Source organism: Centrocercus urophasianus, unplaced genomic scaffold (assembly GCF_019232065.1).
Source record: "Centrocercus urophasianus isolate 14NV4802_14NV808 unplaced genomic scaffold, USGS_Curo_1.0 seq_11, whole genome shotgun sequence".
NCBI classification, from domain to species: Eukaryota; Metazoa; Chordata; class Aves; order Galliformes; family Phasianidae; genus Centrocercus; species Centrocercus urophasianus.
The window spans coordinates 11,781,600-11,808,286 of record NW_024884253.1 but is presented as its reverse complement, the minus strand read 5'-3'; the positions used below and the strand labels follow the sequence as shown (position 1 = coordinate 11,808,286).

Below are 26,687 nucleotides of genomic sequence, written 5' to 3'. Positions count from 1 at the left end.
AAAAACCCTTGAGATTGCTCTGCAGGTCTTCTGTTTTTCTTTTTTTTCTTTTTTCTTGTCAGTAGAAACAGCTGGTGACTGGACTCAAAAGAGACTGAAACACACAGTTCTATAGAAGGAACAGGGGGCCTAACACAGGTGTCTGATCTCAGAGGTCTGCCAGGAAGGCTAAGGAGAAACTGACGTATAAGCTCATATGAGCTAGAGCAACATATAACTTTATAACACTTTCATAACTTTTTATAACAAAATAACTTTAATAATGAGAAAGAAAAAAAAAAATTACCCTTCTTGCATAGAGCCTTCAGTGCTCCTATAGAGTTAGAAAACTGTCCCTAAGCAGGACTGATGCTTGCAGATTCCAAAATATACCAGCACTTGCAGAAATGCACAAAGAACTGACAATTCCATTGATACAGGACTGCAAGACAGCCCAGCCTGAATCAACTGTTAACTCTAGCAGTAAGAGATTTGACCCAAAATTCCGTGAGAGAACTACTACACTTGCACGGGTCTCCCATCTGCCATCCCTTGCCCTAAATGCATTGACTCCAGCTAACTAGAGAGAGCACTAAATACATCTGAAGTACCTCCTCCTTGTTCGTCCCTTCCAGTAAAGAGCAGATCTGGCTAGAAGATTAGCAGTTATGATACATTGTAAAGAAACAAGAACACAGGAAGATACATCCAGCTTTACACGAACAGAGGATTTGGATCCACAAGAGTAAAAAATCTGTGAGGTTAGGGCAAAAACCCAGGTATTTGACCCAGCCTTGATCCTGAATCCATTACCCTCTGTGAGCAAGGATGCAAAGGGCTTCACATAGGCAGATCATCTCTCTATAACACCTTGTGGTGACAGCCCAGGACAACAGTGTGGTTTAAGCACAAGGGTACAATTAGACAATTAAGACACTCGGCCACAATTTCACCCTGATTATCGCTAGTTTTGAATCAGATCCTTTCAAACTGCTTTACTCTAATGTTGCATTGTTGATTTCTTCTCCAGCTTAACATAAGCACAAAATAAACACAGCCCACCAAGAAAAAAAAAAACAGTAACTGCAATAGGGAAAGGACTCGAGTTTCCTAACTTGAGGCCAATCCTGCTAAGTATGTAAAAACAGTTCAACACCTCTTCAGCCCTGGGTCCATTGCTCAGCACCTCACCCACCTGTGCTTCTGTCAGCAACCAGAACACTCTTAGGTAGCATCAGCTGCCCCTCACTGAGCGCAGTGCTATCAAAGTACCTCCTTAAGAGGGGAAGAGACAGAAAGCAAAGTAAGATAAATGGGAATTACACTCCACAAGAGCCGCCATAACTCAATCTGTATGTGCAGTCGCTCCTCCCTGCAGCACTACCCTTCACCACTCACACAGCAGCTACGTGAGTCGAGGCATCCCTTCCCTTGTTAGCAGGAAAAAAACCACATGCTGCAATGCTTCATGCTTAAATCACGCCACTCCTCAAGGAGAAGGCAGCCTTCACTTTGCATACCAGTGGCTGCACGTGCCTGGCAACATTACAGTGAGGCCATGGTTTCTACTCAGGAAGCTGGTGGGGTGAGACATATCAAGGCTCTTTTGCAATGATCAACTCCTGTCTCCCTGCCCCCATGTGTTTGCATTTAAATTACAGGACAGGATCTTGAAGAGCTGCAGGAACCAAAAAGCTCAAGGTCTTGTAATTCCTTCCCGTGACCCTTCTAAATTGAGCTGTGTTTTAGATCAACAGTGAGACTGGACGTGCTGGAAGCATGACGGGTCCCAAACCATACACACTCACCTTTCACAGAGTTGTACTGAACAGGCATGGAATTCTTACTTGTATTCCAGACACCACACATAAATAATCATTCAGCCTCACAGCTAAAAATGCATTAGGAAAACATTCAGTAAATTCCTTTTTAGACAGTTCTGTTCTACAACAGTGTCACAGTTCCCTGACTTCTACTTAAAGATGCTTCTATTTTTATTTCATTTTTGCATTCTTTTGTTTATGTTTGGAATACACTCAAGTTCTTTTGGTGCTGTCTGGTTATGAAAATGTTGTATTAAATCTGGTTGAAATTAAGCTTTTATTTTTAAGAAAATTTCACTTTTTGTTTTCATTCTTTACTGCAATAGAAGTAAATACACCCAAATTCACCAGTTTGTCTTACATTTAAGATTTTGACATTTCACTTCAGAATCACAGGGTATTTCTGTTCTTGTTTACATAATTTCTTTGTAAGTATCACACCAGTTAGAATTCACACAAGAACGGCTTGGTTTGGAAGGGAGCTTTAAGATCATTTCATTCCAACCCCTGCTATAGGCAGGGACACGTCCCTCTAGACCATGCTATTCAGTTACTCACAGTCCCATCCAGCCGGCCTTGAATGCCTCCAGGGAGGTGTCACCCACAGCCTCACTGGGCAACCTGTTCCAGGGTCTCACCACCCTCACAGTCAATAATTTATTCCTAATATCTAGTCTAAATCTACCCTCTTTCATTTCAAAGCCATTTCCCCTCATTATGTTGCTATCTGCCCGTATAAAACATCCCTCCCCAGATTTCCTGTAGGTCCCCTTCAGATACTGGAAGGCTGCTATAAGTCTCCTCAGAGCCTTCTCCTCTCCAGGCTGAACAAGCCCAGCTCTCTCAGCCTGTCCTTGTAGGGGAGGTTCTCCACCCCCCGATCATCTTTGTGGCCCTCCTCTGGACCTGCTCCCACAGCTCAATATCCTTCTTGTGCTGGGGGCTCCAGAAATGGACACAGTACTCCAGGTGGGGTCGTGTTCAGTCTCACCAACTCTGACACTGTTCACTGCCAACCAGTTATTAAACAATCTTAGGAACATTTTTTTAAAAAGAATGTGTACAAAAGGAGCCAATTTGAAGAGCACCATTTTTGCAGTAAATCTTGCAAATACTTTAGTGAATCAATACCTCTTTATGCAAAAAACTCCCACCCTATTTTAACCAAAGCAATGAAGCAACTTAAGTCTCCAGCTGCATTTGTAGTAACCAGATCCCAGTTTGCCTCACCTTCCTATTCCTTACTGTCACCCCTACTATTCCTTACTATTATCACCAGAAGTTGATGAAAAGCTTTCTGTACTGCAGTAGGATGTACTGCTTATTGGTATTAATAGCTGTGACCATTCCCACACGTCCCCTTAGTAGGGGGGACGCTTCCCCGTGTGTCCTTACATTAACCATCAGTGCTGCCACCAAGGACATTCGTTAGTGACAACACAGGCAAACAACAGACATCAGTGGTAACTGTGTTAACCTTATTTATTCCAGATTGAAATATAATGACGACACCTGTGTCTAAATGAGACTGAGATAGATGTAACTAAAATGTTCTGCATCTTTTCTCCTGTTGCCATGTTTGTACTATCCAAAATTTCCTACACAAGAAGGCTTGGTGCTGGTTTGTATTACATTGGATTTTCTCCTGGATATCTTACAGCTGTTTTAATCAGCTAACAGAGAAAACAATCCTTATCTCACTGAAGGCTGAACTCGCATGCAGGTTGGGCAAAGCAGACATCTGAGAACCACTGCTCCAAAGGCACCAAATCTCACCTCTGCTCTGAAACAACAAGCTCATTAAACTACTGGAGGGTAGACAAAGACTAAGTAATTTCTTAACTGAGTCTAGTCTAAAAGGAGAAGCAGAAATCCAAAGCAAAGCCACCAGCTCTACTAGGAAAGTGAGAAGTTTAACTTCCTCCAAGCCTGCTAAATCCATGTTTCAGCCCAGCTTTCTAAGAAGGTGATTCAGCTCAACAAACAGGCATTTCCTTCTGGATCCTTTAAAATAGGTACCTTCTCATGTTGAAAGTTGAACCAGTTAGGCCTGGTCCCACCACACTGCTGTGACCAGTGCTGGAGAAACATCTACTCTGGACACCTCGTGCTTCCTACATCCACAGTTGGTCTGAGCAATCCCTGAAAATAAGTTCAGATGTAATCCAAAGGAGACCTTTTATGGTCAGCACATGCTTTGGCAGCCTGCCAGCGCCGCTCTTCTAAAACCGCACCGCAAAGTGACACCATCAGTTATAAGATCTATGTGTGTCAGGTCACTCGGTTATAAAACACAAGTGTCATAAAGCATGTAAGGACACCGTTTGGTCTCTGCTGTGAACAAAGATCCAATTATTCTTCTGGGATCGGATTACTATCTTGGGATAGATTTCAGTGGGAAAGGCTCATTGCATTATAATAGCATTTCCACTGAGAAATACCAGTGCCGGTATTTAGAGTTGTTTAAAAACTGAAATGAGTGAAGACACAAGTGTGTGGGACACTACTACTGCACTGCAGCTGCCATGATCTGAAGTACTGTGTACTTAGATGGAAAAATCCAACTTACGCTGCCCATTGTGTCGGAATACAGTAAAAATCAGAAGTCACTCTTTCCACAGGAAATGAGAACAGCACAAAGTGAAAACCATGACAGTAAGCAGTGCGACTCTCCCACGCATTACTTCCTGGTTACACCTAATAACGTACGCTGGTAGCACACTCCAAAAAAGTTAGCACCATCACACAAGTACTAACAGCAGTGAGCGTTTGCCTGCCTGAATCAGTCCTCCTACCTTTCACATGAAGGGAATGATAGAAGTTGAGAATTGCAGTACAGACAAAAAAAGAAGAGAAACACGCTAAAAGTATCACATCGATGTGTGAAGCATCAAGACACTGTGCTGATTCAAATGACGAGACCTGCCTGCTCTTTACAACATATTCCATGTGTGGAGAACTACAAACTCTCCAACCAGCAACACAACTGTCAAACTCTGACATCTTCAACTGCACAGATATATGTATAATATATTTATAATTTTTATTATAAAATTATTTTAATTTATAATATTTATAGAATAAAGCTGCTCTTATCAGGAGTCAACTCGATCTAAAATTGAGAAAGGCTGATAGCAATTACTGTTACCAGTTTTGTAACTGTACTTCTGTAGCAGTCCTTTACCACTGAATATGGCAATAACCAGTTGGTGTGATGAAGAGCAGCAGCAAAGCAAAGCTACACTGGAGAAGAAAGCTGGAGGTTTTTGCACAAGGAAAAGCAAAAAATGTAAGACGGTCCAACAAATATAAAAAAAAAAAATACAGAAAGAAAATTACATGGATACTAATAAAGTTTCTGAATTGCAGAAGAGAATACAGGGGAACCTATCCCCCTTCTGCTCTCCCCTCTTCTCATTATTGTTGTCTGCAAATGAAAATGTACTTTTTGCTCATGCCTATACATAACTGTTGAGAACCAAAGGCATTCCACACTGCTTCTTGATAAGCAAGTACACAAGAAAAACAAAAAGGCCATTATTTGAATGGAAGAATCAGTCTGTGTTACTGACTCGACTGGTCCCTTTTCTATCAGTGTGCAGCTGTTCCACACATGTTATAAATAAGCGTTGGTAAGCTCATCCTATTTTTAACATTATGAAAAAAAACCAAGAAGTCACAGAAATTCCACATTAATGTCCTGTAAGTGGAACTTTTCTCCTGTTCTTGACTTTAATACCCAGAACTGAATGGATAAAACAGCCCGTTCTTAAAATAATAGTCATTAAAAAGAAAAAAAAAAGAAAAAAAAAAGAAAATGTAATTTACTGGGATTAGACTAAACCAGGCTGGAATAAGCAGACATTCATCAGACAAGAACAAAAACACATGATTCTATTTCTAATAAAAATGTTGAATTACTGCTCTCAAGAGTTTTTCCAGCACAACCCAAAAGCTGACGTGCTTCTATTTATCCAGAGCTGGGCCCTCAACCCAGCACCCCTGGGCTCAGACACAAGGACATCACGTTCCCAAATCAGTGCTCTCCTCTTGCTCCTTGCTGCAAGGCCTAGAGCCCATCACCAGCTCCCGATCCCCAGCTCTACAGATAAAGAGGCCAACAGCTATTCAATGCAAACTCCCAGCCCCAGTCAAAACCCAGGTGGTGCATGCCCCATCCCTGGAGTCATTCAAGGTCAGGCTGGATGGAGCTGTGAGCAACCTGATCTTGCTATAGTTGTCCCTATTCACTGTAGGGGAATTGGACGGGATGGCCTTTAAGAGCCCCTTCCAACTCAAACTATGATTCTATGATAAAACCCCTGCTCACCTGTTTTCAGGGTCTGACACCGTCAGGTTGCGTGTCACAAAGCACATCTTGAGCGGTATTGTCTTTTTGTCCCTGTGGATGGAGAGTGAAAGCTGTGACAGCGGGTCAGCAGACACACATCCCAGGCGGGGAGATTCTGGAGGAGGTGTCTCCCATCCAATCTCTGAAACTGGAGAGCCCTTCTTCACATAGGGTGTTGCTTCTCTCATGTACTTCACTATTTAAAACAAAAGAAGAAGAGGAGAAAAAGAAAAGAATGAATGGATATTCAGTAGTTCCATTCATTGGGAATTCTTTGAACTAGTACCAACTCTCAGCACTGTTTATTATTTGTATGCAGGTTACTCTAAAAGTAATGCCTACTCTTTATTCCATTGGAAAATACAAGAGATACAAAGAGAACAATAATACTTTTTGATAGAGCAAATTCTCAGCTATGAAACACTATTTTTCAACTTAGCCACCACTATTAGCTAATTCCCATGGATGAGCTATCAAGACTTTCTATTTCATGGCGTAACAGCTGTGCATCGCTATCCTGAACACAGCCTGTCTTTCACGTCACTGCCACCACTGCTGACATGCACCACATATCACGTCACTGTCTGGTCTCCATAAATGTTCAGCAAGTGTCAATGCATGCTATTTTTTCCACATAGTGGAATCCAGTTCTACACCTTTGCTTCACACACTTTTCCATGTTAGACGCCAATTTATCAGACTGCCCCTCTGCTGCCATCTGTCACGAGACAATAACATGTATTGGAATATTGGTGCAAAGCTTCCACCTCTACTGCTGTATCACCAATATCTGCCTCTGACATTGTGAGCCAACATAACAAAATAGGAGGCAATACTTTTGAAGCAGCCTTCTTATGCCCAGCATCACAGCGCTGAGAATTGTGCAAATACAAAAGGTGGAGATTTGATTGCAGCCTATCTCAGCACAGTACAAAAATAATGGAAAAGTGCAGAACAGACAAATAAGAACATAAGGATCCACAAAGTGTAAAGCCAGGAGCGCCATCTGACCTCTGCTCGGCAGGCTCTGAACTCCCATGGAGCAATTTTTAGGTACAGAAGCGGTGAGGTGGATGAGTGTCTAAGAAAAACGTTCAACGAAGGAACAGCGTATCTATTATTCACTTATCTAAAATGCTCCAGTGATACCCCAGGGCTGAGAACTCACATCTCACTCCTGGTTCATGCCTTTCAGCATCCTGTCACTGATCTCAAGAGCTACTTCTGCTTGTTGGGAAGCAGTTTCAGTTGATTTACTCGTATGTACGTCTGGAGTAAACAAAAATCAATTCACCTATTAGCCTTCTCTAGGGAAATAAAATTGTGCTAATCACAGTACCAGATTAGATCTGTTCTCAGCCTCTTTCAACGTATACAGTAGCAAATATATATAGTGAATACAGTGATCTCAAACAATCTTAAATGTACTGTATGCAGAAATTAATTCTCAGTGGGGAGCTGCCCTTCTCCACAAACCCAATGGAGGTCCTTCAAGGAAGGATCTCACCTTCAAGCTCCTTGTGTAAATGAACAAGTCCCACCTGCACAGATGTGGCTGCCTAACTGGCTGCTGTCACTCGATGATGCCATTCAAACAGCAACAAGATGAGCTGGAAGGGCAGGAGTAATGCAAAATTATTTGGGGACGTTATTAAAATGCTGTGAGACAGAATTTCAAGGAAATAGTGCAGGTCATTGTGTCAGCTCGGTTGAAGAGGCTGAGAATGATTTAATAACAGAAAAGATGGGAAAATTAGAAAAGGGCATTGTGGTGAAGGAGGAAAGCAGACAGAACTGTTTGATGCTTCAAATAAAGCACTGGAAATACTCAGAATGGAGAACAAGAATGGCCAAGATAAGTGCTCACCACTGAGAATTCCATATACAATCTCTTTTTCAAAGGTGTTGATAATGGGTAGTTTTTCTCTGTTTCGTACAGGTTTGGCTCTTAACAGCTGGAATCTCATTTGGGGTGTACTTTGGGAATCTGAGAGACTGAACACATTTGGATCTGGTGAATCTATTCTTGCTTCCTCTGAATTAATACGATTTTGCCATTAACGTGGAAAGGAGGAAAGCTAAAGCTCTAAGAATGTTCTTTTGCTAACAAAACTCTGTTTTCTTTAAAATTAGGGATTATCAATTAATCTCTTGAAAAACGTAATCCGATATGGTTTTGAACTCATCTACAGTGACAGGCCAGCAAATATGCTGCTAAATAAAGGTTTGAGTCACAACAGCGTAACTATTTTCCATGTGCTATTTTCATCCTCTTCCAGCTGCAGCTCCATGCATTAGACCTGAGCATCTTTTAATTAAGAAAAGGAGAGAGGGGCAAGGGAAAGAAGGAAGCTGAAGTGAAAAATCTGGCTCTAAGCTGTAAGTGGGAACACAAAATATGAATTTAATTCCCAAGGTGCAGGAACAGAAAAGAGTCATCCCTCCAGGAGCCAAGAAACCAAGTTTCCATGCGATACAGTGGTGAATTCGTGGCAGGCAGCTGCACTATTTCAGGAACTCCTGTATAAGAGGAAGTACGAGCAGGAGGAGACACAGAGAGAGAGAGAGCAGAGTGTAATCCTCTTTCCACAAACCGAGTCCCAAATACAGCAAAAGCCAGGAAGACTATCTGGAGAAAAAGAGTGCTATGAAGGCTCCTGCAGAGTTCTGAGCTCCTTGACATCTCGTTTCTGCTGACTTTCAACAAGAAATGGATACTCGGCCCCAGAGACTTACATGACTAAAGGTCCACTGATAAACGGGCAAAACACACTGTTGAACACCATCTTCCTATAAAATTCTACAAGAGAACTAAAAAAATTAAGTGAATGCATGTTTCCTGTCTAAAAAAATTATTTTAGCATATTTCCACTAATTACTTCCTAATTCCCACCAAATAAAAGCACAGATTAATTGCTGAATTCTATAGTTTTACAGAACAGGCTTTAAGGCTCCTGCATTTTCAGATGTGTTTCGTTTATTAAAAGCCCCCTACACAGATACAGGTAAATGTACAAATGGAATGTAGAAACAGAACAGGTGGCAGAGCTTCAACCAATTAGAATTGGCTTTTTTTCAGAGCTGTTGTTTTCCATTTGGTCTTGTTAATGCCCGTAATTATACACCTACAACTAAGGTCCAGTTTATGACTTTAGCTAAAATGTTGTTGAGATGATTCACACATTTTATCAGCAAATATTTCCTATTTACCTCTAAACTCTGGATGCAAATCCTGCAGAACACTGTGTTTATACCACTGCACCAGAAACCCTACGACACCTGGAAATTTATGGTGACTCCATAGGACTACATTCTACAGTCTACCCATATCCAGCTAATAGAAAACAAGTTGATACCAGTGTGTACTGTGGGCATATTCCCGTTCTTTGCTGCACTATCTGAGAATCTTGAATGCAGCAGTGTTAATGTGCAACTGCAGTCACACCATCAAGTTTTAAAACTACTAAAAATATATAATACAGACTATTGGACTTTAAAGTAATAATGTTGATAATGTTCAGTTTTCAGACCATTACACTCAAGCACCACATTTCCCTTTGGGTGTAGCAGCATTAATCCAGGTACTGACTGAAAAAGCAAGCAGCTATAAAGAAGACTATCCTCATACTTCTTAAAACTGCCAGTGATGCTACCTGAGAGAATGAAAACCCAAAACATTAAATAAAATGAAATAAGGCACGCAATTGAACAATAACTCCAAGTTATGCACGACTATGCTTGTACATGTGTACACATTCCTAATATGGATATATATGATATGGAAATATGGATATATTTACACATGCCTAAAGGATGCAGGGATATATTTATAAGGTGAACACAATTATTAAATATATACTTGTATAAGAATGTTACATTCTTTAAGACCATCAGAACACATTCTGCAAAGACAGAAACTTGCAGAGACTGAGAAAAAATTCAAATGCTTTCATTACTGTAAGTCAATTTACTGATAGACTGTAATTTCAGTAAAGAGTTATCTAAATTCATCCGTCTGATGCTGTACCTCAACCTCAGAGATCCTTATATCCAGTACTAATTAATGATCCGTGCCCTTTTGGTACACCACAAATTAGAAACTGCGGTCAAGCAATTAGAATTCCAATTTCCTGAGCTCCCCTCCCCGTAACGAGAAGAGGAGCGGAAGTGGCAGTCAAATGAATTAATCTGCTGATACACATTGAATACTTCACATTTATTTTTTCATCTGTGAGACAGGCAATGCAGTTCCAAAAAAGCACTTCATTTATATGCAGTTTCTGCCAAGTACCCAGTCTCCACAATTAATCCTTTGTTACTCTTCACAGATGACTTTCTTTTCTTTCTTTCTTTTTTCTTTCTTTCTTTTTTAAGAGAAAGAAGCTGGCTTTTAATGAGAGAAATACTGCAGCTAGATTTGGTCAGGCTCTTGGCTGAACAGTTCTGTGGAACTGAGACTTTTCTGACACACTGAAACTGTTTCCCAGGAGGGAAAATAAAGACTGCTGAAGAGAAGCCAGTTCTGCAGAGCAAAGCTCTTTCATTACAACAGGAATGAGCTCAAGAAGTGTACATTTACAATATGAAAGTAAAGGGAACAACACGCCTGAATCTGCTCAAATAAAGATGATTCAGGATGTCTTCTTTGCAGGGAAAAAGCAGAGTCTTCTCTTCATGCATTCATTCTCTCTCAAGTAAGCAGTCAGAGACAGCTACCAACACTAAGTAGAAAATATCACACAGAAGCCTCTTAAAGCTATTTCCACATTACTGATATCTATATCCAAAACACACAGGTTTTCCAAATCTCCCATAAATCCAAATTCATCCGCTCTGAAAGCTGGTGTACAGAAGAGGAGCTGGCCATGTCCTTCACCATACTTCAGATCTATCAAGATTGCATTAGGAAATCAGTTAAGAAGTTTCTCAAGCCCACAGTATTGAATGTGATTAGATCAATTGCTTTTATCAACTTATTCAGTCTGACTCTTGTGTGCTGAAGTGAGTGCACCAGGACATCTGCAAGCCCCTGTTAACAAGTCAGAGCCATCCAACAGCTGCTAAAGTGATACTGTAAAAAGAAGAAGAAGAAAAAAATAGGCAATAGCAAACCTAGAAGAAATCACTGGAGGTAGGAGGGCTTTGGAAGGGCAAAGGATGGGCAAGTCAATCCTTCAGCACAGTTCTGTCATTTTGCTTGATGAAATGTTAAAACACAGAACTTGTGGTGTAGTAGGCTTATATCCCAAGTGGTTTCAGAGCTAGTTATAACTGAAAGGAAAACATTTGCAAAAAACTCAGAAGTTGCGCCCAAACTATGCCAGTCTAAACGCAGAGCACTTCACATTCCTGTCAACTGAATTGAGATTCACGGAGACAAAGAATTACTGAATTAAAGTTAATTTAGTACCACAACTCTGAAATTTATTTATTGGCTTCATTCTAAACTCACTCAAACTGCGCTCATTACAGTGAAGACATATGTAAAAATGTCCAGGTTCTGGTGGCACCATCAAAACTAAGATCCAAATATTTGAAGAAAAGAGTTCATGGATGAGATGATCTGTGAGGATATGTCACATCACTCTTTCAAAGCCTTTAACACAAGCATAAATGCAAAAACAGTCAACAGTACTTTTTCTGAGTTCTGCCACTCAGTTTCCTACAGAAGTCTCCGTTATCACATTCAGACAAGTAACATCCAGCAACACCACTGACTTTCCCCCAAGAGGTTAGATCTTCAGGGAAATGATTAATAAACACCTTGTGAGAATGCAAATCCACTTTACATTTCAGCCATTTCCCACCCTTCAGTGAGACAAAGAATGTACCACTTTCTGCTGGTTGAAAGTTCATTCAGCTGAATTCAGCAGATGTTGCTTCATTCCTTAGAGAGACAGGTTTGAGTCAGGACTTGGGAGAAGGACACATCTTTAGACTAAATTCACCAGAAGGGAAGGCATTAGCAATTGGTACCAAAAGGCTGCTGCTAAGTGACCTTCAATCTCAAGCTTCTGGTGGGCTGCAAATGGGATGGTTGAAAATGATCTACAATTGAATTTGTTTTAAGCAGCAGTGGCAAGCTTCATCACACCCTTCTGTCCCTGAAATGAAGTTATTTCCTGTTTGAAGCACTTTGCAGTCTGCAGCTTTGCATAGGTAAGAGTGCTTTGTCAGTGAGGTAAGGAGACACTCAGTCCAAACAGCAGCCCAGTGTCCAGGTCCCCATCTAATTGCTCTTTGCAAATATGTGACAAGGTTAAGCCTGTGCTGTTATAAATAGAAACCCCAGTGCTATCCTTATTTCCTGTGAAAAGTAAAGGCATTAAATGATAAGCAGAATATGCATTTCCTATCTATTTACACTATCATAGAGAAAAAATAAAAGTAAATGGTGTGACAAGGTTCTGCCAAGGTACACAGTAAGGGGAGAAAACAGACTGCTCTCAGGATTGGGAGCAGTCTATGAAACCTCATGGTTTTCACAACCTGCATAGGGCAGAAGAACCAGTCTGCAACCAGCAGCACTACAATATCCACAGCAGATCACCAAAAGCTCCTATTTTGCTACCAAAGCTGTCACAGAAGTCAAGAAGCTGTAGAAGCAAAAGCAGCAGCTAGTCTTGGACAGGCAGCCCCTTGAGATGCCTTCTCCTTCCCACCAGCACCAGGGACCTCTCTGTAATGGTGGAGCTGGAGATTACATTCCCAGGCCTTCCCATACTTCTGTGTCACACTGCAAGAAGAGTCTTCAATGTGCCATTTTTCTTCTTTCGTTATGTGTAGACTATCGTGTGGGCTGATCCAGCCACTGAACTGTTTGCAAGTTAAATGACTGTGTTCTATGAATAAAGTCCAACTTTCAGCTAACATTCAAGGAACCAAAAATACAGTTTCAATGCCAAGGAGAAATTTTTATATTTCTGTTCAAAGCAGCTCAGTGGAAACTAAACAAACATGAAATTCTGTCACAGTGAATCACAATGAAACCAAAGGCTGGACCACTGCCCTGATTCACATCTCTAAATGTAACACATTGCTAGCATCTGAGTCGACAGAGTGATCAAAAGAGTCACAGGTTGTCAATAATTTAGTACAGAAAATTTCAAAATGACAAATTAATAATAAATACAGATAGAGCCTACAGTTGATCTTGCTCAACAGTTTCCGTTACAATTTCCTCTAGACACGTGTATTACACTCAATGTGTTAAGGTTTCTCTCCTCATCCACTGATAGATTACTCTTCTCCTAAGTTTCACAGTTCCTGTTTCAATAAACTGGATCTATTTGGTTCTGGTTTAAGAAATGTCACAAATAATGAATGCATGAATTCTAGTTGCAATGGTCCATAGGCTACTCATCAGGCTTCCAATAATATTATGTTAATTTCCAAAAATAAATGCAGACATATCCACCTCTGCATGATCTGAAAAGCAAATCTTAGCTGGTAAATATTCAGTATACCCCAGAAGTATAATGTTTGGTGATAAACAAGATGCCTACAGTTTGATCTAGAAAGAGGTGCTCGTGCTACCTTGAAGAGCTTACACTCAGAAGGAACAGCACCCAGCAGAGAACAGCTGCACTGCACAAGTGTCCCTTACCTAAGCAACAGCAAATTAAAAAAGACCACTGTCAAAACCTGCAAGCAGTAGCTAAAAAACATACTACATTTTTTGTAAAAGGTGACACAGCTCATTTGCTACACTATGTGACATTTTGATCTCTACAATTAAGCTATGCACGTCTCTTATAATGGAGAGGGAAAGTGTCTGAAACAGGCAATCTGGGAGCAGAACGCAGAAATTAGCAGTCACATTTTGAGAAAAATCACTGTAGGACCTGTATGTTATCCACTAAAAATCAGACTGGACCTTTCGGTTGTCTGCAAGGCAGAATGCTTCACCAGCTCAAAACAAAAACTGAGGTTACGGTGACATGACGTTAGGACTGGGTAATCATACTCCCTGTAACTCTGCCCAAAGTACAGCATCAAAACGTGGCTTCATGTGAAGGAGAAAATGGAACCAAGCACATATTTTTCCAGTCAGCCCTTGGAGTGCTCAGATTCTTAAGAGTTGTCTTGCATCCAATGCTAACATACGTAAACCGGTATTTTAAAATATATTATCTAAACCTCAGGAATAAGTAAACTTAGAATTTCTCATGTGCTGCTCACGCATACTGCTTACCCTCACTGCTAGTATTTATAGCTCCTTTTCCAATCTCCCACATGCTCAGATGGAATTCAAGGTGTCTGGCATCACCAGTATGCTGTAATTTTTCCTGTTTACATGAGTAATCTCAAGTGTCAGAACAAATATTTCAACCACTGGTGATTATGTGAAAAAATACATTAGGGCATTACAGTTTTAGAGAATGCTGTTATTCCAGCAGTCACACAAATCATTAAGTAGTACAAGATAGACTGAAAATGGCATTCACCGAGGGAAATTATTATGCTGTGTATGATTATACCCGTTTTAGATGCTTATGCTCACACAGGCAAGTTAAAATGCCTTCCTCAAAGTCATGCAGTAAGTCTATGTCAGAGTTCTCAGCATTCAACTTAATTTCCATCCCCTTGTGACTTTTCATTTTTAATCATCTCAAAGGAATCACAGGGCAATTGAAAACTGGAGCCATACTGCCTACCATCTTTTCTCTTTGGGAACAACTTGAAATGCTTCAAAGATCCCCCAGTTTTGTTGTATAGAACAAGGCTGGAAGCGCTTTCAAAATTTCAAAGATTATCTTTTTCATTCTCCAATGGACAACACTAAGAGTTTCATAAAATGAACAAATTCAGGACAATCATTTATGTAAGAATTCGTATCTTCAATGTCAGGAATATCTACTGAGAGGCGTCACATAAATAAAATCACAGCATCACAGAATTGTAGGGGTTGGAAAGGACCTCTGGAGATCATCAAGCTCCCCTGCTAAAGTCCAGAACTGGATACAGAACTCCAGATGTGGCCTCACCAGGGCAGAGTAGATGGGAAGGACTGACCCTCGATCTGCTGGCCACACTCTTTTTAATGCACCCCAAGATACCATTGGCCTTCTTGGCCATAAGAGCACACTGCTGGCTTGTGGCCACCTGCTGTCCACCAGAACACCCAGGTCCTTCTCTGCAGAGCTCTGTTCCAGTAGATCAGCTCCTAACTTGCACTAATGAAGGGATTTTCCTCCCTAGCTGTAGGATTCTACACTTGTCCTTGTTGAATCCCTACTCTCCAACCAGTCCAGGTTTCTCTTTTCGGGAATGTTTTAACTATCAACCATTTCAACTGGGGATATCATTGGCCATACCTGGAATATTCAAGTGCAAATAAATACATATAAATATAATGTGAACACTAACAGTGACTTGGAGTGCAAATTTCTGAGTGCTCATTTCTTGCCTACCTTTCTCTCTCTTTCTCTTTTAAAATGGAAATTTAAAAAGTTTGGTACATTTAGAGAAGCAATCAACCCAAGCTGTCAGCCCACAGAGCTTATTGAGGCACTGGAAGGAAGATGAGATCCTACGTCACACCATCCCTTGTCCCTAAGTAAAAAAAAAGGAGACAGGGCTGTACATTCAGGCAGGGCAACACAGCGGTTAGGAAAAGTGCAGGACAGTGAAACACTAGGCCATGTGCTCATACCTCACTGCTTAGGCTTCCATTTGAACAGATCTCTTTCCTGCCAGAGATCACAGTTTTCTCCAGGAATAAACCACCAAAGCTCTAACGACAAACAAGTACAGAATGAACACACTCGTCATTACCACTAGCCAGAAGTCAGAAAGCACTCAAGATATTGAAGAAGGAAAATTCTCAGAACTGCAGCAACCGAAGAGACCATGACTGGAATCCATGTGTGCTGCCACAGGACATGGTGCCACATGCTGCTCACAGCTCAGTGTCTTGTACCAAGGCTACAGCTCTCCTACGCTCATCCCTCAGAAGCTGTCATTGCTGCATCTCAGAAAGTACCAGTGATCCCTGGTGGTATGTAGTGCTCTTGAATCTCCAGTGCACAATTCAATTTGGGAGTGAAAAGCAAGATTTGGGGTTTTCTTTGGCAGTTTTATTATTTTTAAATAGAATCATTTAAAACAGTTCTTCAAAACACTTTTCAGTAATGAGTGAGGGAACACTGTAAACAAGGAAAGCAGTGAAAACCATAATAGAAATCCCAGAGATCACAATATAGAAACTGGATTTATTTCCACCAAATGGTTTTGTGGGATACTCTGAAAACGTAAGATCTTACTCACATTCTTTTTTTTTTCTGTACAAACAAAAAAGTACTTTCACTTTTAAGATCAAATTCCTTCTCTAATAAATATTGCATGGGGTCTCTCCTGGCATTCACTTTGTTAGATGGAAAATTCATACAGTTATGATTCCATTAGGTTCCTTGCAGAGGACTGAGCATTTAATCAATGACAGCAAAGAGCATCTAAATAGCGTTAGGCTCCAAATTCTTTCAGTGAGAAGTTAAATCCCCATTAGCTTTGAGCCGTAAGCTTCCATGGGTTTAGCATGCAGCTTAAAAGATAACTCTGTGAGGGGTCATGGCTCTTTACTGTAGTACAGAAATCTACTTCACAAATGTCTCTGCAATAATAATACAAATATAATCCTGTTTCAGTGGACACTATCCTTCTAGAAAACAGGCTCTGTTTTCTGTCCCAGAAAAAGAAAAATAAGCATTAATCTTCAATTTAAGGGCAAAGTAATCCCTTGCTTCATTCAGGCCCTATTATAGAGAATTACTGAGACTAGCCTGGCACTGCTGAGATGCTGGGGCCAGCATAGCCCCTCCACCTCTTCACCAGACAAAGCAGACAAAAGTTGTCCACAGCAGCCACCGAAAAGCAAGTGCAGTTGACTTGGCACATCAAATCACATTTCCTCGCTACCCCAAATGCCAATTCAGCCTGTTCCAGGTTAGGACAAAACCAGGTTAAAATAGTACAACCTATTGTTTTTCAGAGTCTGCAAATTGCCTGCCAAGTACTTCTTGGTCAACTGCAGAAGGAGGCTGTACCAGGAGGCTGGTAACAGAGGTTGGAAGAGAAACTGGCAATTCCCAGCTGAACTGTAATGAAATGCAATTCCATTTGAAATCATCACAGAGAAAAAAGTTTAATGAGTGAGAAGAATGTTGATTTGTTTGCATCTCAAATTCACTTGCCATTTGTACTGCTGGAGCACTTATCAGGATTAGTGAAGAACCAGGGCATGACAGCCTCAGATGCTGTGCAAACACAGAACAAAAAGATGGTCCCCTCCCAAGGAGCTAAAAAATCAAGTGCAAGTTAAGAGACAATAAGCACATGACAAGGAAATAAGCAGGCAGAAAAGCCTACAATAAAAATCGCGCTTGTATCTGCATTGCTACAGTTACATTTTGTTTCCTTCTAACACAGACAGCTGAAGCAGGTGCTGTTTGTAAAAAACACTGTAAAAAAATGGGGAACAAAAAAAGAAATATGAGTAGGGTAATACTCTTGCTAGGATGCATTTGTAATTAATAGCAGAAGAATTTCCCGTGTTGCTATCACACATTTTGCATGTAAGGATTCCATCAAGACACAAACTTTCAGCTCCAGCTCAGTGCTAAGAAGTTTTTGCACTGGAGTCTTTGCTTCAGAGTTGTGCTGTGTGACAACACTTTGCCTGAAGCAAAGACAACTCACGCAAGTGCAAGTGTAGCATCTAGCCAGGTGGGGATGCACAGCTGAGTCTGTATGGACAGAACAGGACTTGAGGCACACCTGATGCATGGAGGAATTCCTGTATCTATGCAGATCCAGTGAAGCTGTGCTGAACTTACGAGGCCAGCTCCCATACACTTTCTGCTTGTCTGTTTTGTAAGCCTTAAGAATAATTCCGCTGCAAAAGTATATATGCTTGCAGGGCAAAGACAGAAAGAAAGCAACGGATGATGTGTGTGTGTGCTCACCATTAGCATAACTGGTTTTCTTTATGCTACAGTGTGTGAGTGCCTTTCAAAAAGGAAAGTGAATTCACTGCTTTCACAACCAGATCTGCTGTGACATTAGAAAGACTTGGGAATACAAACAGGGAAAATTAGCTGCTTGAGGCTTGTTTATTTCGTTTAAGGGCAGGTCCCTCCTTCTTCTTATAGACAGCACAATCAGATGATATCAGTTCTTTAATCACTATTTTTTACAGCAGTACAGATGGGTGCAGCAATATAGATATGTAAAACAACAACAGAATTTCTGCCTCAAGGAGCTTCTGATTCTGGGATCATCTAAAACTTCTGCCAAAGTCTGTGGGCTCAACTTCAAGGGGAATTAGGTCAGGCCTAATGGTTAAAGTTGAATGGTTAAAGAATGGAAACTGTGAGAAGAATCAACACTGACAAGTAACTGCTGGAAGCAGTGCTCAACACCAGATTACCAAGAGATACTCCAGTTGGAACCAGCTGAAAGAACTGTGACCTCAGTCATATAGAACTAGAACATGCCAGCCTGTGTCCCCAGCACTGGGGTGACTCTTTTCTCATCTTGCACACCAAAGGCCAGCAGAATATTACAAATGTGTCTCTCCAGGGATCACTCACATAAGTAAACTGACCTTTGGGCTTATTGCCATAGCAGGTTTGTGCTCCGGTGTTTAAAGGACAACTTTGAAACTCTAGATTTCAGCAAATGTCAGAAACCGATAAACAACTCATTTATACCATGCTCATCTCCAGCATTTTAAAGACCACTTCTGCAGCTGCGTCCCTTGCAGGGACTGCAAGACAATGAAGTGAAGCTGGTGGCAAAGTATAAAGTAAAACTTTTTAGGAATCCTAAGACCAATCTGCCTGGTTGATTACTACATTTTAGAAAAGAAGATTAGGAGATGGGAGAGGATTTTAAGGTTGCTGATGGTGCAGGTATGCTAGGGATAATTCTATCTCTTCTACCAGAGGAAGGGCCAGAAAATGATTCCCCAATGAGTAAATAATGGCCCACTAATTAACAGAAGTTACCAGAAGAGAATATTGGCTCCACACATACCACCAAAAATCAGATCAAAAGTCTAAGAGTTTTGTGCAGATGCTTCTAGAACTCTGGCAAGCTCGGTGTCGTGATCACTGCCCTGGGGTGAAAAACCTCCTGATAATCAACCTGATCATCCCCTGTCTCAGCTTCGTGCCATTCTCTTGGGTTCTGTCATTGGTCACCAGACAGCAGAGCTCAGCACTGCCCTCCGTTTCCTGCGAGGAGCTGCAGCAGCCATGAAGCCTCACCTCAGCTCCTCTGCTCTGGGCTGAGCAAATTATGTGACTTCAGCTGCTGCTCATGTGTTTTCTCCTCTAGAAGAGATAACCATTGCCACTGGGTCAGGCTTTCCTCATCTGCTCTCCTCTGCTCCATGCAGAAGGGCTCCTGCACCTCTCCCACCCAGCAGCACCTTGTGCTGGGACTGATACTGCAGGAGACTCCCAGGCTGAATTTTTCTGTTTGCACAGCTATTCTTTGTCCCCAGGAGAAGGTACAGCAGCAAAGACAAAAGCATCCTGTGAAGCACATGTTGAGCTATGGTTAATGACGCCAACATGCTCATGCCAGAAATTCTAACAATCTACCATTACATAGAAAGACTGCCTCCCCAACAAAATCTCTTTACGGCATTCAGAGCATTCCCTACATGTCAGTATTTTCAGATCACAGCTATGTGACACCCACCATGGCGAGATCAAGTTGCAGCAGCAGGTCTGCACCACTCAGCCATCCTCCAAAGAGAAGGCTCTGATGAAATGACAACAAGGTGTCCCTGCCAAACTGAAGCACGGCCCACTGTGACACCTCTAGCATGCATGGAGAACCAGCAGAAAGTAGAAAACAAAATATATTTAACAGTAATACTACATTTAGATAAAAAGATTGTGGATTTAATGGAAAAAGAAAGCATTATCAAATGAAGGACACGGTATCCTGAAAAAAAAAACGAAAAAAAATAACAGAACAGTTATTGGAGCTGTTACAGAGACATTACCTAACAGGATGAGAAAACTCGTTACAGTCTGGCTGCCTGTTTGATGTTCTCCATTTTCTTTACAGTACACTTCCAGAGCATTAGATGCTAGCTATATTCAATACAGTAGTATCCAATACAGCAGTAATTAAATTGTTATAAAAATGCTAAGCTGGAATGCTGGAGAGCTCAACGAGTGGCACTTTCATCAGTGATGGTCAGGGAGTCATTCTGCTGTGCTCTTCTAATGCTTCAAATAATGTTTGCCAGGATCCTCCCCACCAAAGCTTTCTCCTCTTCTTTTTGCATTGTACTGCAGTAATCGCACAGGCACCTGCTGTGCTCAAAAGGTGGAAAGCTCAATAGATTCTTCAGGAGTAGGAAAAATAACAACAAAAAGCCTCATGTACTTAAGCAAAGTTTCACCTTCCAGAAAGACAAACCCAAAGGGCCACCTTGCTTTTCTCCAAACTGTGTACCCCCTGATATCTCTGTGGCAGCCCTAACAGCCTCACTATTTCCTTCTCGTGATCATAAGTTATCGTTCTTAAAAAATACACACAAGAATTCTATGACTACCCTTCTTATTAAAAACAAGCAGTTACGTTTACCTAGAAATGCCTGACCTGGGTTTTCTTGATAGACAAGCTCCTCCTGAATGACATGGCTGAGGGGAACATGGGCTGAGCTACTGCTGCCTTGGCCTCTCCCGCACTTCTGACTAGAAATTATTTCCTCTATCTCCTAAAATACACTTACAGCACCAGGACCTCCATTTCTTCCTGGAGAAAGGCCAAGGAGGCAGGCCCAAGCAGATGAGGACAAAGCAGCACTTCTCTGCTATTCCTCCCATCCCATTGCTGGTCACTGGGGCACCATTTTGTCTGCAGGTCATGCGAACTCCCAAATGTTGGTGCTTACACAAACAAAGTCTTAATACTGTAGCTTTTGCCAGCCAGAAAACTAGACTTGCATTGTTCTGCAAAGCAGATGATCAAAATAATAAAAACAATCCCTTTACTCTTATCTTCCTTCCACATCTCAATTGCTTCTCCCCTGCCTGGCTCATTGCTGTGTTCACTGTTGCCTCTGCAGGAAGCAGTTTTACAGCAGGTGACAAACCAACGTGCAGGTAAAGATGTTTTGCTCTTTTCAGTGCAAAGGAAATATCAGAGAGTTTGGTCTGGCTGCCACTTGCTGTGAATGAACTGAGCCATCAACTGAGCCATGTACTGAGATTAGAAACACGCTGCTTTGAGGTGGGAGATCACATTTAGATGCACTATTGTTTAAATTTAACAGTTGTTCCTAACATGTGAGCAAGTGGCATTTGTACCTGCACACTCCATGTCCCACATGCCCTCATGCCTTCCTATTGACCACAATGGCCACGGACAGGGAAGCACTCACACTATTCACCCAGAAACAACACGTTCATTAGCGCTGCCTATTGCAGTCATTTAAGAGATATAGAAATATCAGATCAGAAACATTGATTTTTTTTTCCTATTAAATCTCCTACAGTTTATCATTCACTACTCTACAGTCCTTCAGCAGCCTCAAACAAACACTTCATTCAAATGCTTGTCCCATGCCTGTGACCCCTTGATTACATCCCTTTTTAAGGGCACTCCTTTTTGCCACTGCTCTGTCTCTGCCACAAAGCTTACACAGCTTTTGCAGCTGGTAATAGCTAAGGAGGGGAAGCGCAGAGATTAGCTCCATTTTACTGTCTGATTTGTTTCCTATGATCAACCAATTAGGTAGGTCAAGGCTGAGTAATTCCACAGGACTAAGTCTATGTAATTGCTTCTCATTTTCTTTCACTATTATTCTCACCTTTCATGCCTATTTTATTCCGATCAACAGCTACATGCACTTGTCACATCTTGTCTTTCAATTCTGATCTCTTCACGCACGGTTCTGTCTCCTCTGGCTTGCTTCTGCAGTACAGGGATATAAACCTTGTGTTTGCTGGGATGAAGAAAATCTGTCCTTTCTGGGTTGCGCTAAACCCAGGCTTGATCCATGAGAGCGCTGCAGCAGTCCGAGCAACCTCATGCAGAAAGCTGGAGAGGCAGGAGGAAGGAAAACACACCTCGAGCCTTGGACAATGTATTCCACCTCCTTGGAAACAGAGATCAGGACTTCTGATTCAGTCGCAATGCGTTGGACAACAAGCTCAGCAGAGCCTCCGAACACTCTCCTAAAACCTTGTTTTTCCTCCAGCATAATGGTAATACAGCCATCCTATTGCCAGGCAATGCAAATACATCATCTGGCCTCTAGCCTGGGTAATATAAAGACCATCACTCTTAAGTTATCTCCAGAACATTTCCTTCATGCCCCTCCCTGAGTGTTTCTATGGGATACTACTTGTATCCCAGGTAGCTGGGATAAATGTATGAGAACAACCAGAAACTTGAATAGCAGGAAATTAAGTTTCAATTCCTACATCCCAAAGTTAACTGTCAGAAGGCCCATCACAAAATTTGGACTGCAAATTTTAGATTAGCTATTCTTCCTGTGATAAATATAAGAGAATAAAGCTTGTTCCAGCTAAAGCGGTCCAAGTCTCACCACTGACAAACAATCTGCTCAAACAACAAAATCTGGCTTAAGTCTTACGAAAGTAAATTTGGAGGAAGAAGTGGGGGAGGTAACTGATAGGAAGAAGAGGCTTCAGTGAGACGCATAGACGCGTATGCTCTCATGTGTGACCCAAAAACAAGCAACTGAATTCTTTACAGTATTAATGACAAAACCTATTTCTGGTAGAGAAGACCAATGGGAACACAGAGGCTCCAAATATTTTGCAGCAGGAAACATTTAGATGGTTTCTGCTCAGTGTGCTAGAGAAAAATTCCACCAGAAAATTCTGCCATCATATTCCTGCACATGTATTTCTATGTATCATCAAAACAAATAACTCAATAAACCCATAATATTTAAAGGCTATGAAGGCAGTTTATAAACCTGAAGCCTCAACCCTATAAAACACGTTCTTCTGCTTTTACCCTGAGAATAAGCAGATCGAAAAAAACTGGAAAGTCTATACAGAAATAACACTTTCTTGTAAATGCACTCCCTTTTACAAATAAGCTATTTCAAACTGAAGCTTTTTTTTGAAGATGAGAAAGTTCAGAAACACAACCCCTGTGCTACTCTGTGTGCTTCAATGCACACTGCAAACATTAAATTAAGAAAGCTATAGAACCATGGCACACCATGAGATGGTGCAGACGATTTCAATTTCTTTCTTGAAAAGCGGGACCTTCATCTCCATCTGAAAAAGTTACTTTTTATCATAAAAGTCTTTGTATGAGATTAGAAATGAAGCATACTCTGTGTAAGATATACTGATACCTGCAGTGTTTTATTGCTGTGGAAATACAGGAACTTCTAGGTTTTAAGAAATACCTGGAGTCTTTCCCTTCCCACAAACCATCACACTACATACTTTGTTCCTCTCTAGAAGCTACACAGCGTGAAGCAGAAAACTGCCACAATGCTAAGGGATGGACTTTAATTCTTCTCACTCTCCATGTGTGTTGAAATGCTATACGCAGCTCAAACAAGTATGTATGTAGTATTTACAGCACTTTGTCAATGAAGCTTAACCCAGTACTGAGAGCAGTCTCAACTCTGTTCTTCCAGCTTGGGCATTCATTCCTAAATTGCATTTGTACTTTCCACAAAAAAACATTCACATCAAACAATGCTGTTATGTGATTTTTAAATAGCAACTCTAACAGGTTTAAAATAGAACTTTTTCTTTACCAAAAAATAAAGATGTACAAATCCATATGATCAATTAAAGTACGATCTACAGTAAGGGAGGAAGTCATGGCAAACAGCACAAAGCAAAGCCACAACATACTGCAAGTCTTGCTTTACATTTAACATCAGTGTCTTTTGTTCCTTGCCTGCCTGGACAGAGCTCCTACTTCCCTGATTACATCAGGGTAAATTATATGGGATGATGGGCACTGCAGTTTGGAAAAGAAAGCCACTCCATGCAGGTAGTAGCAACAAACACACACACCACATGTGAACAAGGCTCCATTATATATTTTCCACCCGATTTTTAAAAGTTGAAGATGTGACAGTTTGGTATGTCATTTGTGACAGAGAAAATAAAAGGAATACTGTATCCCTTTGTAAGACAAATCTTACAAAGACTGATGCTACTGAAACACTGAATCATCAGGCAACTCAGGTCTTGCTCTGAAATTGCTACTGAAATTGAGTCATGACTTGGGTACTTGGCATGCTGAAAAGTTTTAGCTGTACAACCCTAAAGTCCAGAGGTTTTCTGCAAAAAAGACATCAGTGTAATAGTCAAAAAAGTCTGACAGAAACGCTAGGTGCTGCTGACAAAGATTTCCAAGCCTGGGATAGGAGTTAGAGGAGAAGCTGTAATATATTTCACAGTATACTCTCTTGGGAGAACAGTTGCCAAAGTGATGATTGAATAAATCTCCTAAATTAAATAAATCCCCCCCCTGCTTTTGCAAAAACAAAACAAAAAAAAACAATAAAGCAAGTCTTGTCTCACAAGCAGAAACTAGGTGAGATGACAAAGCAGTGATAACAGAGAAGCTGGAAATCTTCACATCCTTGCAAAGGATGTCCTGGGAGTATCAACAGCCTGGTCTCTCATTGGTCATGTAGCTGTACACACAAGACTATGCTGAGTGATGCTGAACTCACCACAGTCCTCTTCTCTTCATTTCTGGACCAGCCCATCCATAACCAGCGTATCTGCTCATATGGCAGAGGGCAGCTCAAGTGCAGCCACAGGGCACTCCGCTCCTTGTGAAAAACAGCAAGAAAAAGCAGCAAGAAAAAGCTGTCACTGCTTAGCAAGGGAGGTCTACAGTGAGAAATTTCCATATTTCAGGTAGCACTGTGTGGTTGAAGGGCTGTGCAAACACACTGCATCAGCCCTCTTCTAATAACCGAGATCACTGATCAATTTATATCAGTGTTGAAAGCCTGGAAAATAAATACTCAAACAACACGGTAGAAAGACCTGCTGAAGGATACAACCTAAGGAAAGTCCTCCTTAGACATCAGAAAACCTACAGAAGGGAAATGGCACAAAATACTTCTTCTGTGCAAAGTCTTTGATAAGGAGTTGTAAAAGCGCAGCAAAACTTCTTCTGCATTAGGACACTATGAATGTTGCTCAAGCCTCTGGACTCTGATCTTTACAAGGCATGAGTTCCCACTGCAGTCTTACAATATTTCTGCTTGATTAATTAGATTAAAAAGTCAATCAACCACAAAATAAGATTCTCTGGAAACCAGTCTCCATTAATTCTGAGCCTGTCAGACTTTGTTTTTCTTACAAATAACCAGAAAGCCCAATTACAAGAAGAGCAGAAAACCAGAACATTGGATTTCTCAAAGAATTGACAGGGAGTGCCCAACCCCCAAAATAACAGCTTGTCTAAGGAGGAACTTGCTCCTTCACAATGGAAAGAGACTGCCTTGTGTAAGGCATGGGGCTTTCAGCCTCTATCAAGTCCTAGCCAAAAATACCCAGGAATAAGGAGACATCCATATTTAGCAGTGCTCCATACTGGGCCAGATGGAGCTCTTGATGGAAGCTGAGCAGACAACTGAGACCTGAAGAGCAGTAAAAGCCCTTCTGTTCAGAGGGAGAGCAATAGCAGGGTGGCCAACATCATTGCAGCAGCTGGACTATCACTCTGCAGGACTTGAGTCACTAACATAATCAATCCCTGTGCTTAAGCAAGCATGATGGCACAAGGTTTTTTTTAAGACCAAACAAAAAGAAAGTCTTATTGCTGAACAGCAGTCAGGCACTGGCTGAATTCCCAAGATTTGAGGAGATGATTTAATTGTCTCTGTTGCTTTGGCACAATTCACTTTTGGTAGACACATGCTGCTGCCATTCTTTCAGGAACCATGTCGGCCAAATCAAATGGCTAAAAATGAGAAATCGAGGAGGAGGGTGAGGGGAGAAGGAGGCCTTTAACATGGTCTAACTAACACAGCTTAAAATCTAAAATGAATAGAACAGCCAACAGAGTGGCATAAAGGGAGAGATCTGTTCAGTTTAAATGACAGGCTTAGAAATTGGCAACTTTTATAGTTCACAGGGATAAATGGATCTCTTTAGAGGACAAGTCATCCCGTAGCTATTTTGAAGTGGGATGAAATCAGCTTTTGGAACTGCCACTTTTTTCCTCTGTTATCAACAAGGAAAAGTCAGTACTTCGTCTCAGCTAGCTGTCAAGCATTTAGCTAAAGTTCAGAGGGACCAACTGCACCCAGAAGACCAAGCAACTCCACTTGACAAACCTGCATTTGATTCTGCATCAAATCCAGTATTTTAAATCCAAGGTCATACTAGCCAATTACAATCTGTAAAAGCTGAAGTGATGCTGCACAGACTCGGGAGGCGGGAAAATAAGAGTAAATTAAACAGGTAGTTTTGCTGTTTGTTGTTGGTGTTTTTTTCTTTGCTTGATTACCACATTGCTATACCCAAATCACATGCATATGC

The 26,687-nt window shown here is 41.2% G+C and overlaps 1 protein-coding gene across 1 annotated transcript in view; it reads right to left on the bottom strand.

Moving 5' to 3' along the window:
- Window positions 1-26,687, bottom strand: part of SNTB1 (syntrophin beta 1) — a 105,959-nt gene that overhangs the window by 45,764 nt on the left and 33,508 nt on the right. The window contains exon 2 of the mRNA XM_042809053.1: window positions 6,133-6,349. Coding sequence (XP_042664987.1) covers window positions 6,133-6,349 — 217 coding nt within the window. The remainder of the gene's footprint in view (window positions 1-6,132; window positions 6,350-26,687) is intronic.